This window comes from Pangasianodon hypophthalmus, chromosome 23 (assembly GCF_027358585.1).
Source record: "Pangasianodon hypophthalmus isolate fPanHyp1 chromosome 23, fPanHyp1.pri, whole genome shotgun sequence".
In the NCBI taxonomy this organism is placed as follows: domain Eukaryota; kingdom Metazoa; phylum Chordata; class Actinopteri; order Siluriformes; family Pangasiidae; genus Pangasianodon; species Pangasianodon hypophthalmus.
This window is the reverse complement of record NC_069732.1, coordinates 13294196-13312295: the sequence shown is the minus strand read 5'-3', so window position 1 is coordinate 13312295 and position 18100 is coordinate 13294196. Positions and strand designations below refer to the sequence as shown.

General features: G+C 38.4%; 1 protein-coding gene across 3 annotated transcripts in view; it reads left to right on the top strand.

Moving 5' to 3' along the window:
* Window positions 1-18100, top strand: part of csmd3b (CUB and Sushi multiple domains 3b) — a 407371-nt gene that overhangs the window by 293503 nt on the left and 95768 nt on the right. For all 3 annotated transcript variants that reach the window (XM_053228561.1, XM_053228560.1, XM_026929912.3), the window contains exons 28-31: window positions 208-346; window positions 3497-3684; window positions 4539-4733; window positions 5345-5461. In XM_053228561.1, the coding sequence (XP_053084536.1) occupies window positions 208-346; window positions 3497-3684; window positions 4539-4733; window positions 5345-5461 (639 nt within the window). The remainder of the gene's footprint in view (window positions 1-207; window positions 347-3496; window positions 3685-4538; window positions 4734-5344; window positions 5462-18100) is intronic.

Sequence of the window (18100 nt, the reverse complement as noted above, 5' to 3'; positions counted from 1 at the left end):
TCTCTCTCACTCTCACTCTTTCTTTACATAGGTTTTGAGAGTTGTATGGGTTCAGTATTGCAAGAGAGATTTCATTGTCATGTTCCACACTTCTCTTAAGTAGAGCACCTGGGATGTACAGCTGGTCCAGCTGTGTGTATTAATGGACAAGAATCTTTGTATGTTGTGCATTCCTGTGTTAATTTCCTTTCCTGTGTGTTTTCACAGCTCCGTGTGGTGGGAATTTGACCGAGTCTTCCGGCTTTATCCTATCTCCCAACTATCCTCACCCATACCCTCACAGCAAAGACTGCGACTGGCTCATAGTCGTCAACTCCGACTACGTCCTCTCACTGGCATTCATTAGGTAAAGTCCCAGTCTGCTAGTACCTGCTTTGTATTGCTTAATGATATTAACTTCTTTTATATATTTTCATAATTTAGTTTGATATCGGTTTTCTTATTTAAAGGACTGATAAACTTGCACATAAGCAAGTGTCATCTCTTAGATCTTACATACTGTATAAGCATGCCATTGCCATTTTTGGAGGGATGGAGAGGTAATTTTCTAATTCCCACCCACTAACTAGGCTAGCATGTGCATCCTTCGAGACCGGATACCACATCTTCTTTTTTTTTAGAACTGCTGCTCATACTACATCACAGGATAGCTGAACACCCTCTGCAGAAAGAGATAACTGTATCTTCCACATACAAGGCTTACATACACCCACAATTGGCTAGTGTCAATCGTAGTGATTGAAAGAGGAGAGAGTAACGCCATCATGACCACCTACAGTGCGCAACCAATTATGCTCTCATGGACTCCCAGCCATGGATGCCTCTGCCATGTTTGGGATTTGAACTCATGGTCACCAGATAGTCCTTACTTTCTAACACTTGTCCATCTTCTTGTGCTTCTGTTCCTCATCAGGAGCAGCTTCCACTTACCCTGCGTTCCCATTAGCAAGTGACAAGTAACTCAAGTCGCTCCCTTGTGTTGCTTGTGGCTGTGTACTGACCACTGCTATTCTCACTGGTGGATGTGCACTGTCCAGCTGTTTTTAAGAAATGGCTTAAAAATCGCCAATCTGTATACAATCTACTGAGACATTTATACATATCGCTGTTATTTTTGTTTAAAATCATTTAGATATTGTAAAAATGTTTTAATAATAGGTCTGTCCATTTTTGAACATTATTAAATTAAAACTAAACAGAGGTAGGAACTAAAGTGAGGGGGAAGAATGGGTGGAAAGTTGGACAACTCATGCTATAGTCTTAGTACAAGAAATGTACTGAAGGCAATCATTTTTATTTGTCACCTCATAGTTGATTTGCAAAGAATCTAAAGTACTTCTATTCAAATTTTGCTTACTGTATTTCCAACGTGTTACCTGTTGCTCTTTATTCAACATGTTTGAACATATCCTTATCAGAAGAGTTACCACACTGCACTACACTGCCACCTACCAGTAAACAAATACACAGTACATATCTGGATTTTTTTAATAAAGAGCTACACAATCAATGGTTTAGTTAGGAAAGTGAGAAATCTGTGGGTTTGATACAGTTAGTAATAAGTTACCTTTCCTCATCAGCCAAAGATGTGTGGAGTAATTATGTAATGGCAAGTGCTATGTGTGGCTTAATTAAAATGCATTTCATGTCCAAGGCAGATAATGAACCCAGCTGGAATTCTTTGCTCATTTTGTGAGTAATGACCCAACATTTTTCCCCTCCTTGATTTATGTACTCCATGATATATGTGCTTCCCAGCTAAATAACATTCCCAGTAGTTTCTATAACTTTACGTGGTGAGATTTTAGGGTTGTATTTTAGATAGTGGTGATGAAAGTTGAAGCTGGAGTCCTGAAACACTACTACAAACAGAACTGGTGCATTGTGTTAATGCTAAAAGCAAAGCCAATTAGCTTTTTTTTTTTAAGAACCTGTCTAGAACCTTAAATAGAAAACCTGACAGAGGTTTGCGCAAAATAGATGCAATATTGTAGTGCTTGCACAAGTGATTCTCACTTACCATCAATATGAAATAGAAATTCTTCTGGTCTCTCACTCTTACGATTTTCTGTTTTATCTGGATTATTATCCCAGAAATAAAAGCTCTTTTGACAAAAATATCAGTCTCTTAAAATCTTCCATGACTGTGTATGGACCACCACGCTGATATAATCCAGATGCTGTTTCTGTCTTTTTTGGTACATTAAATCTTTGTCTCGCTGCAGCTTTAGTTAATTATTAGAGCCATATTCAAGCTACAAACTAGACAATAAAGCACATTATACCCCTCTAGGTAACACATTTGCCTGGATTTGGCATGGAATGTGTGCTAGTCCTGTTTCACATTAGAATTTTGTCCTCTAGCAGTACATAATCACACTGGAGTTGGGCCAGTAAAGCAGCATTTCAAATATATTTCTAATGAATGGATCTCAATCAATTCCTTCTCAGGCATTTTCATTACACAGTTCATTACTGACATAATTCTCCTTAAACTATGTCGTGTATGAGAGCAGAAAATGAACAGTACCAAAATGAAAATAACCTCAGACATTAGCAACACTACAGACCTGCCATCTCTTTTTACCATTAGCATTATCTGTGTTACTGCCCAATCCAATTACCACAAAGCTAATTGTTTGCCGATTGACAGCTCCAGAGGCTAGGCAGTGGTGGGGAAAAAAAAAGAACTGCCATCACATCTGGTTATTAAAAATTAATGACATTTTTAATGTACTGAAAAGAAATTGGCCTAAATTCCCATGTTTGAGTTTCTGTTATCTCACAGTGAGCCGTGAGCGATAGATTTTAAGGCAGTGGGGTGTGTCGAGTACATTTAGCGTTCTCTCCCAGCATAATGGAGAGGAAACAAGAGTAAATCTAATGCAGGCACACTCCATCTCATGCAAATGATTCCACTGACAGAGGACACCTCAGCATCAAGATAAAAATGTTTGAATGTTTATCTCTGTCTTTGAGACCCAGGGGTATGGCAAAGCTTTAGAGATTATCTATTGTGGTTGAAGTTTTTTTTTTTCTCTCTGTAGCTCAGTGAGGGTATCTGGGAATGCACTGCTTGTAGGTACCCCCTGAGTATTTATAGATTCCATGTCAGCGGCAGCACACACTTACAGAGGCTGTTAGAACATGAACAGAGGTCCAGGAATGATGTAGCTAAAATTCAGCTAGAAAGGACTTCTAAGGCAGCTACGCCAAGCCTATGTGACCAACACCAACAAAAATTCTTCAAAGTCAGCCCATATATGTCTTATGACAAAAAATCAATGTGCTTTCTTCGGATGAATTACAGATGTCCAAATCTTTTTTTTTTTTTTTGATAAATCTTCAAACTCTTGTAGTTCTGCACTGAAAGGCCGTCTCAGGTCGCATACTGAGTCCGTGGGCTCGGGTACCTCATGTGGTCCTTTGATCACACTGAGTGGCTATTAAAAACTGCTCTTTGATCTCCCTTCGTCTCTTCTTATCTCCTCTCCAGCTTCAGCATTGAGCCCAACTATGACTTCTTGTACATATATGATGGGATGGACAGCAACAGCCCTCTAATCGGCAGCTTCCAGGACAGCAAGCTTCCTGAGCGGATCGAGAGCAGCTCCAATGCCATGCACCTGGCCTTTCGAAGTGACGGTTCTGTCAGCTATGCCGGCTTTCACCTGGAGTACAAAGGTGTGCTGCTGAAAGGTTCTGACATTTACTAGTGCTGGGACTTAATTCACAAAGAAGAAAGGCTTTGATTAGTCAGGATGGACAGGATTGGGGTTATCTCAGATGAGACATTTAGTCATTTTCATAAATGATAAGTGAAATAGTATTGAACTTAATGCCAGATTTCCTTTACTGTTGAAGTAGGGCACCGTGAAGCAAAGCCATGGGAGTCTGTGGTTTTTTTTTTTCATTATTATATTTATTATTGAGTTCTTGTAGTTATTAGACTGTTTGACTGGTCCCTTGAATTGAATGAGTTTAACCCAAACCACAGCAACTCAAAAACAAGTAGGACTATAAATAATGTCAAGACCCAATATGTTGTGTCAGTGGAACAAAAAGTTCTGTAGCTGTAATAATTAGCTAAAATATTATTGTACATATTTAAATGAGGTGAAAAAATTCAGTTCCTTGGAATTTCCATGGGTCCATGGAATTTATTTAACAGTTAAAGGTGTTCCTGGCTACAAAATTTAAAGAAAAAAGGCATAATTCCATGCTTAGTTGTGTGAAACAATATTAACAATCACTATCTTAGTCTCCTGTGCTTATTAAGCAAAGATAAAATAAACTTTTATTAATCCTTTTTGGGGAGATTAAGGTGTTACAGCAGCATGATGGTAACAATAACAGTAGTAAGGTAGAAAATAAATAAATATAAATGGCATTATGATAAGTGTGCAGAATGATCAGTGATTGAGCAGAATGATATATACAGTACATACCTGGTATTAATGTATAATGCAAAATTGTACATTCGTTTTTTATGAGTTTCATGCCAACCCTCTTCTTCTCCTCTTCCCTCTCTCATGAAGCCAAGCTCAGGGAGTCATGTTTTGACCCAGGCAATGTGATGAACAGCACGAGGTTGGGCAGTGACTACAAACTGGGCTCCACAGTGACATTCTACTGTGAGGCAGGCTACGTGCTCCAGGGCTACTCCACCCTCACATGCATCATGGGGGATGATGGCAGGCCTGGTTGGAATAGGGCCTTGCCCAGCTGTCAGGGTATTTCGCAAGTTTAAAGAATGCAAAAAAAAAGATTTCTGGTGACTGTAGAGAATGTTCTAGACCAGGGTGTCGTCAACTGGTGGATGGTGGTCCGGATATGGATCCAGCAAAGTATTTCAGTAGACTAAGCAAGCTCTTGAAAAATACTGTAGCAGAGCCATTAAATGTATGAAAAAACTGGCCATAGTTCAGAAATTCAAGTTTTTGAAACGTGATCCAGCTCGGCTTCTGTTGTTGTTCTTCCAATCATACGCATTTATGTAAATTATTTAGCTGAAGGTAGCTCCTTGAACCAGAGACAAGGTAGAGAGCTAGAGACATTAAGGCATTTCAAACTGTCTTATATGTAGCCAAAAACTAATCATTAATGGTAACACATTAAAAGTTTTAACGTCACCAATCAGTCATGTTAGTAACTCATCCAGACTTTTGTATGTGAATTTGTAAAGAATTTTACTGTATGTCACTGGACCTTTACCATTTTCAGTTGAATACCCAGGAAATGATTGTTTGCCATATCCAGATCAATCAGTATGATTTTGTTGTATTAATCATAAATGATGTTCTGTATATGTGTTGACATGTGTCATGTGTGTTTGTCTGTCCAGCACCTTGCGGCAGTCGCTCCACTGGTTCTGAGGGAACCGTTCTGTCCCCAAACTTCCCCAGGAACTACACTGCAGGCCACAGCTGTGTGTACTCCATCTCTGTGCCCAGGGAGTTTGGTATGAATGCACTTTTTTTTTTTTTTTACTATTAACACAATTTATGCAAGCTGGTATAGTGAGATCTGGTTATTCTTGTGAATTGTCTCATGTCTTTTTTCTGTTGGTTAAGTAGAGTGGGTTGGGCAGTCAACTTAATATCTTAACATCTGCTTTACTGAACTTACAACCTCTTTGTGTTACCGCAGCTGTAAAGATTTGTGTTTATTGGTGGTAAAGTTGGATTATAGGATTACTTTACACACCCAAAACCTGTTACTCAATCCAGTCACTGAGAAACAGCAGTTTCTTTGCCCAGGCTGCTAAAATAAAACCTCCAAAGCATTTACAAAGGCTGCCACTTCTTAGAGGACTTTACTCACAGGGGGCTTTTAGGAATCCAGACTGAAGAATGCTCTGGGGGACTTTGTTTTTTATAAAATTTGATATGAACATTTAAAAGAGGAACATTCTCCTCTCTGGTGTCGTTAAACACTGTGTCTGCTGCATATAGCGGCTCCTCGTGGGACCCTTTCTGGCCAGTTGGCAATTATCATATGAAAGTAACAGGACTGAAGGCTCTAAGTGTAGATGTAAAGTAAAGGTGAAAGGGTGATGGATTTGCGAACAAGTGTTTGAAGAGTGAAACATGTACAGCTACTGCTTGAGGTATCTGTTGGCCTTCAGAAACGTACCCATTTTGTTGAATACAATTAATATAAGTATGAGGCATTGTCTTAAGGATGATGTCTCTAAAGCTATTATGCATTATTGAATGTAATATTATATTATTGCATTCTGATTTGTTTCTTTAATTTGCAGTGCATCTTCATAACATCTGTAGTGACAAGCCCTGATAACATACTTTCAGCAAGAAATCTCCTCCTTCTTCACTACCTACACTGTATATTTCCAATTTAGATTTTGTTGACTTTCTCACTGCAAAATTATAGTCTTTATTTATTTATTTATTTTTGATTTAGCAATTCAGCACCCAAAGGCACTGCTGGACAAAAACAGCACTTGTTCTGTAAGACACTTGTTTCAAGAATGTTCTGATAGCTGTCAGGTTTAATCAGCTGGAATGACATTCAGGCTTTCGCTTTTACTTTAACTGAGATATCAACACCACGGGTTTTGCAAGCTTGTTTTTCCCATAGTAACACCAACAGCATATCTGAACAAAAGATCAATAAAGACAGGAGTAGAGGGAGGAAACTCACATTGTGAATGTGTTCTGGGTTTAATTTGGTGAGTTGGAAGGGGAGACACAGCAGGACACACAGCAGGAGAGAAATGGTTCAGTAATTTCATTGGATTTTCACCTCCGGTAATAGGTACCTAGATAAAAGCATAACGACTTGCCTTTTCACCTGTTGCTTTTAATAATGACTAATATAGGGCTAAAATAGGAAGAGTGAAACATTTATAACATTTATGTTTCCCAGAAAAAGATAGACAGAGAAAGAGAGAGTCGTATGTAAAGTGGTAGGTTCTACATGATGGACATCTAGGGCAAGTAAAAAATTCACAGTCTCAGATTTTGTCATTATGTCCATTGCTCATTCTTTTTTTTAATAATAAAATAACGTTTAACATTTGTTCCTTTTACCTTCAGTGATGTTTTCTTTTTGCTGATATTTAGCTTCATTTTACATTTTTAACACTACCTGTAATCCATGAAAAATTCACCATCTTCATATTTGGCCAAATTCCAAATTGCTTCCTTTTAGCTATACAGTGGACCCCTGTTAAAATGGCAGGTTTTTGTGAAGTAAAAGAATGAAACTAAGATAAATCTTTTCCCAACTTTAATGTGAAATTGCAAAGTATGTACAGATGTGGCTGTGTTCAAAATGATCCAATCACATTCAATCTCATGTTCAAACAAACCCACTATGTCTCTCATGCTAAACCGGAGCCTTGTTAGATGGAAAAATGGCAGCACCATGTTAATGTTTTTATTTCATGTCAAGAACATTAATTAGTTCATATTCATATTTCATGGGCATGGTCATATTTTAGTAATCAACTAAGTATTTATATAACAAGTCACAAATTAGTGGGCTACTATTGGGCTCATGCCCATCACAAGTCACCACCCCACAAGCTCCACTTTCACAGCAAGCTGAAGCTTTTACAAATGTGGAACAGCCTAGTGGGCTTGTCTGAGTGCTGGTTATCATTGCTTGTGCCAGACCCAAACCACTCACTAGCAATCAGAGACATCACTGGCCTGTGTGTAACTCCGTAGACCCGTATATCCTTGCAAATCTGCAAATCAAAGCACCTGCTACTCCAAACATACTCACACAAGGCTTCACCTACACTATTTGTGATTTCGTCAGCAGCATGCAGCACAGCAGTTTTCTTATTTAAAGATGCAGCCTTACACAACCTTTTTCATGTTTCATTACTCTGTCAGAAAGAATGATAGCAACCATATTTCCGAAAATGACAGGTTTGGTGTAAGAGATGTATTATTCAATACAGCCACTTGCCATCATTCTGTCTTTCCTCCCTCCACCTCACTGTCCCTAGGCAGTCATCTTAAACCTCATCCATACTTATGGCTATGGTGTGAATGGCCGTAATGATCTCTTACTGTTAAATATTACACACGAGCACTAACATTATTCCGTCACTAAATTACAAATGCTGGTGTTTTCAGCTGGTTTGCTGCAAGCGATACGTATAGCTTCAGTGGGGTTACACTGAACTCTACAGTCGTAGCTTAAGACAGTAAACAATAGTTTCACAGTGTAGCATTGTGAAAGTAATGTGACACCTTAAGGGATGGAGGAAAATAGCCTTTGCTTAATCCTGTCGTTTGACTTTCCTGTGTCAATTAAGAGTTGACTTGTCTTGCTTGTCATCCTTTACGCCAAGTGGAACGTTTAATCAGGCATAAGCCTAAATTACTCTTAAGTATACGCTCTCCTCAGTGAATCAGTAAAGAACCCTGCGCAGTGTCCCTTTGTCCCTCATGCCTTAACTTGGCTTCTTCCACCATTTTTGTTTGTTTGCTTTTGACACTTTCCATCCATTACTGACACAATCTAATGTCAGTTAGCAGACATAATCCCTTTTGTAGAGTGCATTTTTTTGCATCATCTAATGTTCTGTATCTTGGAGGGAAAGATACTTTTCCAGGTCTTTTTTAATTGGACCCGATGAATTCAAAATAATGAAATGGAAAAAAAAAATGTTTTCTTTTATTCCCTGCATACAGCATAGTCTTGCATAATGCCCATGACACTCTGGTGCCCTCCATTCTGTTAACTTTTCTTGGATATTTTTAACTCACTTTATTATTCTTGCGTGGTAGAAGCCTTGTGTCAATCATGAACTAGACGTTAAACAGGCTCAGACTCAAGATTCATCCCACTGACAATTCTTTCAAATGTGCTCCAAAGTGCCAACCAAGTTTACATTTGGTTTATTTTTAGTTGCACAAAAACAAATGTGCTCAAAGTACTCTCTGTTTTTCCTTTTTTCTCTGTTGGATATCAGTACTTACTCATATATTGTAGCCCTTAACATGGAGGACGCTGCAGCTGGTTCTATTGTGAAACCAATGGGAATTCTGTAATTTCTCAATGTAGGTTAGATTTCATATGGACCTTTTGTGATAGAATATGAGTTCTGCAGTACATACTGCTCTGTTTTCTTTAAAAGGGGCATTGGGTAGAGTTTCGGCTATAACAGTTACAATGTGAACTTCAAAAAATAATGGAATGACTTGTTTTACTCCTTGACCTCCCATCCATCCCCATGTGCATGAAGCCCAACCTCCCAGAACCTACTGAATACATTAGTTAAGCAGGTCACTAACCTTCGATCATCTCATTCTACATGGCCAGTTATAACAAGCATAAATACTGTAATTATGCAAAAATCCTGCCAGAAGTTTACGACTTATTATGGGCATCTAGATCATTAATCCATGTGCCCAAAAGCACCAAACCCACACCAAAACCTACATTTTTGAACAACATATTTTGATCTATTCCATGTATTTGTATTCTCTGGCCCTCTACCCGGCACAGTTATGATAAAGTTAACTGTAAACACATGAAATAAAGCAGCAAAACTTTTCTCCTCCACAACCATAGCAGTGTCAGGCATTTAGCACTGAATTTCTGCATGTTGGTAATTCTGAGCAGTAGTGATTTGGGAGTGTCTATAATATGAGTGACAGGAGGGATATAAACTCAACCATGGCGTCCAGCACCGAACTGTGTTTTATGCAGGTTTATGCATTTCTACATCATTTGAATGGAACAATAAAAAAATTGACCACTTCATTTTTAAGTAGTCTTTATATGAAACACTGTCATCCCGCTGCAATGCCACTAATCACTTTGCATTCTCTAGTGTAGTCTAAACAAAAGTCAGGAATGGGAATACTCCAACACATTATGGAAATCACATGTTGCATAACCCATTATTTACCAGAATAAATGAACAATGAAGTGCATCATGTTCTGCCAGAAAATATCATGGGGTCATGCAACAGTAACTCAGAGAGCCACTGTTCTTCTCTGGAGCTTACTTGAGGAAAATGTATTTTGTATTAGCTGTATTATTATTGTGACAGTAAAAAGCCTTGTAGTGTTATTAACATTGTCATATTCAATAGTCATTGAAGTGTATGTAGAAACAGAAGCAACACTCTAGTATGAATACCAAGTCCTACGGGATGGGTCAGACTATGTGCATGGTGAGATGTATACAGTGCCCTGAAAAAGTATTTGCCCCTTCTTGATTGCTTATATTTAATTAATTGTTTCAGAGCTTCAAACAAAATTTCAAAGAAGACAAAGACAACCTGAGTAAACACAAAATACAGTTTATAAATGGTCATTTATTGGAGGAAAAAAGCTATCCAGCACCAACTGGCCCTGGATGAAACAGTAATTGTCCCCTTGCTTACTCAATCACACAGTTAATCAAATTTAGTTGATAATTGAGTCCAGTTAGACTAGACACACCCAGGCTTGATTAGTGCCAGCCCTGTTGAATCGAAACATCACTGAAATAGAACATTTCCAGCAATGTGAAGTAGGCTGAAAGGTCTCAACAAGCAGCACACTACACTGCGATCAAAAGAAATTCCAGAAGAGATGAGAAAGAAATTTATTGAAATATATCAGTCTGGAAAGGGTTAGAATGCAATTATTCAAGGCTCTGGGACTCCAGCAAACCGCAGTGAGAGCCGTTATCTCCCAGTGGGGAAAACTTGGAACAGTGGTGAATCGTCCCAGAAGTGACTAAAATTCCTCCAAAAGAGCGCATTGTTGACTCATCCAGGAAGTCACAAAATAACCCACATGAACATCTAAGAAACTGCAAGCCTCACTCTCCTCAGAAAAGGCCAGTGTTCATGATTCCACCATTACAAAGAGACTGGGTACAAATGGTACCCATAGGAGAGTTGAAAGAAAAAAAAACACTGCTAATCAAGAGGAACATAAAGACTTGTCTCACATTTGCCAAAAAACACCTTGATGACCCCCAAGCCTTTTGTGATAATGTTCTGTGGATGGATGAGTTACATCTGGCATAAAGCTAACACAGCATTCCACAATAAGAATATCATACCAACAGTCAAACATGGTGGTGGTAGTGTGACTGTGTGGGGATGCTTTGGCGACTTGGTATAGTAACAGAACCATGAATTCTGCTCTCTACCTGAAAATCCTGAAGGAATATGTCTGGTCATGAGTCTGTGAAACTGTGAAACTCAAGTGCACATGGATTATGCAGTAAGACAACAATCCCTTACACAAGAGTAAGTCCACCTCTGAACGATTCAAAGGAAACAAAATTAAGGTTTTGGCATAGCCTAGTCAAAGTCCTGACTTGAACCCCATTGAGATGCTGTGGCAGGACCTTAACTGGGCATTTCATGCTCAAAATACCTCCAGTGTGGCTGAAATAAAGTAATTCTGCAATGACGAGTGGGTCAAATTCCTTCTCAGCGATGTGAAAGGCTGATCTCCAGTTGTTGGAACTGTTTGGTTGCTGTTGTTGAAGATAAAGTTGGCACAACAAGTTACTAAGTTTAGGCAGGCAATTGCTTTTTCACATGGGTGATATGCTGTAGGTGTTGCATGCCCTTTTTCCTTCAATAAATGAACTGATCATTTAAAAACGGTGTTTTGTCTTTCATCATGTTCTGCTTGTCTTAGATTACATTTTGTTTAAGAATCTTTAACCCTTTAAGTGTGAAAAATAGACAAAAAATAGAGGAAATCAGGAAGGGGGCAAATACTTTTTCACAACATCGTACAGGTGTGCGTATTATGTCTACATGCATGTCCTACGTGTGCTGATATGGGTGAGCATATTCAAGTGTGTGTGTGTGTGTACCAAACCGTGTAAGCTATCCTCTGCCAGTTGAATGACCTAGAGATGGCTGAGCCTCAAAGAGAGTGCGTCAGTCCTCTTTACCTCAGGGACTGGCTATTGAAACCAAGGCAGAGTTCCAGTGCATGCTTCCAAGCAGAGAGGTTAGCTACGACTCAGGGGAAAGAAGTGTGCCACCTGGCCTGGAGTAGTACAGGCTCAACTTAAGTGACTATAGTGTTGAGCCAATAGTGCAACCATTAAATTGGTCAGAGATAGAAGAATGAAATGAGGGAAGTGGAAAGGGAGAGGAAGAGAGGTACAAAAACAAAAACGTACATATGAATGAGAATCATGAAGCCACTGGACAGCTTGTAGCAATGAATGAGCCAGAGCTTCCTCTGAGCATTGCCTGTGTATGTGTTTGTGTGTGTGTGTGTGTGTGTGTGTGTGTGTGTGTGTCAGTTCCTCTGGTCAGTTCAAGTCAGTGCCAGTTTGATTTGGCAGTTAATGTTATTAGAAACAGCACAGGCCTTGTGTGTGTCCATGGTTTCACAAACAGACTTTCTAAGGATAGCAAAATACCAACAGAACCTCTTTTTCATATTTAGGTAAAAAGGTATGTATTATGAAGTAATGAAATATCTTAAAATTATATTAGAGCCTGACAAAATTTATAGAAATGTAGAAAAGTGAAAGCATAACTACACTACATAAGTGAAGCTTAATGGCAACCTGTGAGCCCGTAAAGAATGGCAAGATGAGCCGAGATAAATATAATTTAAGAAATAATCCTTTTCCCACTGGTAGAACTTTAGATTGCAAAATGTAACCAGGATCAAACACTGGTCACTGCACAACTGAAATTATTTTTCCTCATATCGCTATTATTTCTCACATCCATATAGTTAACACAAAACTCAAAAAGACATTATGTATACCTAAGGACAGACTCATCATTGTTGGGGCCCTATACATTTGACATGAATGTACAACTGCTCCAACCAGAAAAAAAATCTAGGCTGCTATATCACAAAACAATAGCTACTATAATATCATGGTGACATAGAATATACAGAAAATGTATGATATAAAAGCAATTACTCAGGCACTCTTGTACAGTTATTCTATCTGATTTTCATTTTCCTATTTTTCTATCAGTATCAATTATAAATAATTATAATTATTTACAAATCCATTACATGCTCATTACAAATATGAGGTTAAATGTGGTGTGCCCAAATAGTGGGTGTTCTATGCTGTCGTACAACTAATTTTGGAGTTGCTGGTCTAATGATCTGTTGTAGCTCTTCTCAGCTGAAAAATTCAGCTAATCAGTTTTCCTGTCACTGTGTGTGGGCAGTAGTGGGTTAGAATGATTGCATTTTCAGTGCAATGACCCTACTGAAATCAGAAACTTGGCATTGTCATAGATTTTACACTTTTTTTAACGCTGTTTCCTGCTGCACTTTAGTGATGGTCCCTAATGTTCAGGCAACCCAGATACTCTGCATGTATTCAGAGAAAATGTTCTACTAATTCTGAATCAGTTTGTTCTGCTTTCGATATCACATTCAAAAACATGTAGTGTTACAATAGTTTGGCGTGCCATTAGACCAGCATTGACCAGAAATCTTCAATATCTGAATAACTTTACTGCAATAAACAAGACACAGTTCCACCACTTTAGCTGAATCAAACTTCAGCTAAAGGCACACAGCACACTCTATTATGGACTGTTAACAGACTGTAATGCAGCCCATCAAACAAAAGCCATGATAAAGCTAGTCCGAGTGAATCCTTAAAATAAAATACAAAGGTAGATCTTTACCTTTTAGAAGTTATATTGTCGGGACTGCACCTGAGTTCCCTCCCACTGTCAAACTTAAATATCAATAAACACTAGCCAAATATGACCAACATATAACTGCTTCTATAACTACGGTATATAAATGCTGCTATAACTGCCTCCAAGGCTTTCCACTAGATTTTGGAAGGTTTCTTGGAGAGTTGTGCCCATTCAGCTACAAAGAACATTAGTGAGGTCAGGCAATGATGTTAGGCAAGGATGCCTGGTGTGCTGTCAGAATTCCAGTTCATCCCATAGGTATTCAAGGTCAGGGCACTGTGCAGTCTATTCGAGTTCTTTCACACCAACCATGGTCTTTATAAACCTCATTTTGTTCTCAGGGGCATTGTCATGCTGGAACAGGTTTGGGCCCGTTATTTCCAGTGATGGGAAATCGTAATGCTACAGCATACAAAGAAATTCTAGACAGTCATATGCCTCCAACTTTGTGGCAAAAGACTGGGGAAGGCCCCAGTATGGGGATCATGGTCAAGTATCCACATACTTTTGGCCATATAGTGTATATTGGACCTAGATTACAACTGTTCAGTCTACAGTCCAGACTCTATTGGTATATAATACCACAACATCCATTATATCAGGCCAGATGCCATTTAAGGCCAGACAGGGCACATGACAAGTGCATAGTAACAGACTATTACCAATTATATAATACATCGCTGTACTTGGAAAGGTAATAGCACCTATCTACCTGTGGCCCACTCACATCCATCCTAACCCTGATTGAGTCCTTTATCAGAGCACAATCTGATGATTAGCTACAGGATTGGTTATAGCTGTGACCTTGGCACTATTAAGTAGGATGTGTGCAGGGTGTACGGCCTGGAGTTTCTCCAAGCTTTACATCAACTGGATGTAATTGAGCCTCAACTCTGAGTCACTCAGAATATGGGAGGTGAGAACGTTGATAATGACCTATCAATGACCTATCAAAGTCATTATCATTTCTGGTTAAAGATATTTCTGTCCCACACTGTCTAGCATTAGAAATAAACTGCAAAAATACTCAACACTTAGTGTACATTAGTATGCTTGTTGCAAACCTCGATCAGTTTTTATAAGGGTATATCTGCCCCATCTGATCCTAAATACACAATATTTCATTTTTAAGTTTATTTTCATTTATAAGTACTGCAAATAATTATAAAAAAAAGGAAATATTGTGCATTTAGGATCAGATGGGGCAAATATACCCTTATAAAAATTGATCAAGGTTTGCAACAAGCATACCAATGTACACTAAGTGGTGAGTATACATGCAGTAGACAGTGTAGGACAGAAATATCTTTAACCAGAAATGTTAATTGGTATATCTTAATCTAAAAATTCAATAACATTGATTTTTAAATATAGCAGTAAAAATCTGGTAAATTGTAGAAACTTATTGCTGAGTATACTAAATATTCAGGTCCACACTGAATTATTTATTAGGTTTTCATGTGAGGAAGTTTTAATCAGTATACAATATGTTCAGAATACATATCAAGCAATTTAAATTGTATTTGAAGAAGAGATTTAAAACATCATTTACTAAGATTCATATTAATGAATGTCACAGTAGTGAAGCATTCGGGGTAGTCTTGATGAAATCTTCATTTTGAATCCCAATATTGGCATAGCAAGGATTGCTTTTCTTTCTCAGTTTAAAATGATGCCTCGTGTCTCGGAAGGATCACCCTCAGTTTCACATAATGTTATTCTTTATAGAAAAGGGCTAGCTAGATTTTCCTTTTTAAAGCTTAAAGTGTATTATCAACTTAACATGTAGCTTACTTTCAAATGAAATACGGTTATTGAAAAGTATTTTACTAGTCTACTAATTCATATTTAAAACATATGTAGCACCCTGTTGGTTTATTAATATTATGTTCACAGTGTTTCAAATGTGTTAAGGGATAAGAGCATGAATGTATAAGACAAATTTATAAGGTATATGGATTGTTTCAGTGATCTTACTTTGTTTATGTAGAATCACAATTAGAAACATTATTAGAGTGGTCTTGAAGGCATCATCATCCCTGTCCTCCGTATTGTTAATGGACTAGACAGGTATCAGTCTTTGATTTTGGCCAATTAGTGATGTTTAAGGTAAACTACCTCAATTGTACAGGGGTGAAAAAAAAAGATGAGATGGCGCAAGACACGACAAGAAAAACACTGAATTCATGTTCGGTAAAATGTGTTAAATTGCTGTTGCACTGTTCTGTAAATCTCAGAATCTTACTGTGTATTCGTAGTACCCAAGTGCAAGAGAGTGTATGTACAGTACGAGCCGTTTTCTGTCAGTAACTACATTAAGTGGCGCTAAGGCCCCAAAGCCATTGCAGGCTATTGCTAGTTAGCTCCGCCATGCTAGTTGGCTGAGGAGAGACTGTGTGGGAAACACGCATTGCACCAAGCTTCTGAGTGAGTATAGACTATGTATCTGAAACCACGAAATTATGGACACTTGTAGCTAAGAGGGAGAAGATGTTTATTAGTGCTTTTGGATGTTTGAATAGTGTGCTTCGGACACTGCCGCGCAAGCATCGCTGCAGTTGAGGTGCTCAGGACTTGGCGTTGCTATAGGAGAATGCTCAGTATCAAGCTCGTGGACACAGCCTCATGATGGTGTTTCTCCATCACAGCTAAGGGACATCGCTAAAAACAGTCGCTAACAGCGTTTTGAACTCCAAGGAACTGTGAGTACTGACAGAACAATTTAAACAGGATTCAAATGAGCTCCAGCAAGCGTGCCAACGTTATAGTACCATAGACTGGTTTATAAAGAAAAAAAATCCCCGGTACTCAGACTGTATTGTTATTATTGTTTTTTTGTTGGGTTCCCTTGGGGAAAAAGGGAAAGTTTACAGATGGGGTAACCAATTCCAAATTAAATACTCTATTTTGTTATTACAAGTGCATCTTATTTATTTATATATATATATATATCAAGTGAAGTAAGTTATGGGCTACGGTTGCTGTCACGGTGATGCATGGGAGTTTAAGGCTCACTTCAGCAGTATAGCTAATAAGCTAACCAGGCCTCTCTGCACCCTAGTCATACTCCTCATACCTCCTATCTCTAGTTATTGTAGACACATTCCAAATGTAATAATTTAGTAGACCCCTCGTCAATTCACCTCCCATGCAAAGTGTTTGTTTCAGAGTAGTATGATGGCTGTTACATCTGGTTAAAACATAGAATTGAGTGGGTGGGCTACACATACTCTCTGAGTCAACTTAAAACTAGAGATGCATCAATACTATATTTTCAGACAAGGTATGAATGCTGATACTGATACCAAAAAGAGTAACCTACTCACGTACTGATGTTAGCTCTTCTCAAAATATAGGTACCTGCAAATCAAGAGCCCTAAAATAAGAAATATTTCTTCTTGTGCAGTTTGGCCGATGTTCTCACTTTGCAGGTCACTGGTTTTCATGTTTTGTGATGAAACATACTTTAAAAAAGAAAATACTCTGCTTCAGCTATAAGGTTATGGTAAGAGTGATATGGCATCTGCACTAGATTATGCTGTGGGCATTGGATACTGAAGTGAGCTGTGACACAGCAAAATCCCCAGAGCTGAATTAATATTTTAAGTGTTGAAAGATGTGTGTCCAGCTGGGCTTACATGAAGACTGTTAGTTAGAAACATAAGAGAGTTTGCTGTGGACACCATGATTTTCTCCCCTCAGGCTCCCTCACAGCCCATGAGAATGAAATAGAGTGAGACAAGGACAGTGTGGGACAGACATGCCTTTTTTCCAAGCAGTTTTCCTCTTGAGGAAAGTGGACGAACTGTGAATTAATCACAGCCCTCATTTCCATAGGAGGCACTAAGCAAGTGTCGAAGTGTATTAAATACAAGTGTGTGAGAGGAAAATGGCGATCTTGTGCAGCGGTATGGTTCAGAGGAGAGGGTTGAAGCACGGTATTTATCTCAGTTGAAGAGATGCCTCATGGTGAGATCTATCCTGTGTGCAGCTGTCTAGCTCTTTTGCATGTCAGGACCTTTTAAACCTTCAAGACGTTGAGAGAATAAAGCACAAATCGTGAGAACTGAACTGTTATTTACAATAAGTTGTGGGAATCAACTAAGAGTCAGTTTTGCTATCGTGCCTTTGTCGAACTTTCCATTTTATATAAAGTAGTATGTTGGAAAAAGTGACACACGTAATGTATTTTATTTAAATGGGAACATTTCAAAATGAAAAAAATATACAGCATCAACAAACTTTTGTCTTTTTGTTTACTAACGTTTAGCCAGAATTGTGCTGATGCATCAACATGACAATTATGTACACATTTGAATTGGGTAAATTCAATCCATTACTTTGTCAGTGTAAACCTTATGTATAATTTAAGTGTAATATCAGCTAACAAAGCCACCAGTGTCTCACCAGTGAAGCCTAAAATAAGAAATATTTATTAATGAACTGTTTGGCTGTTATTC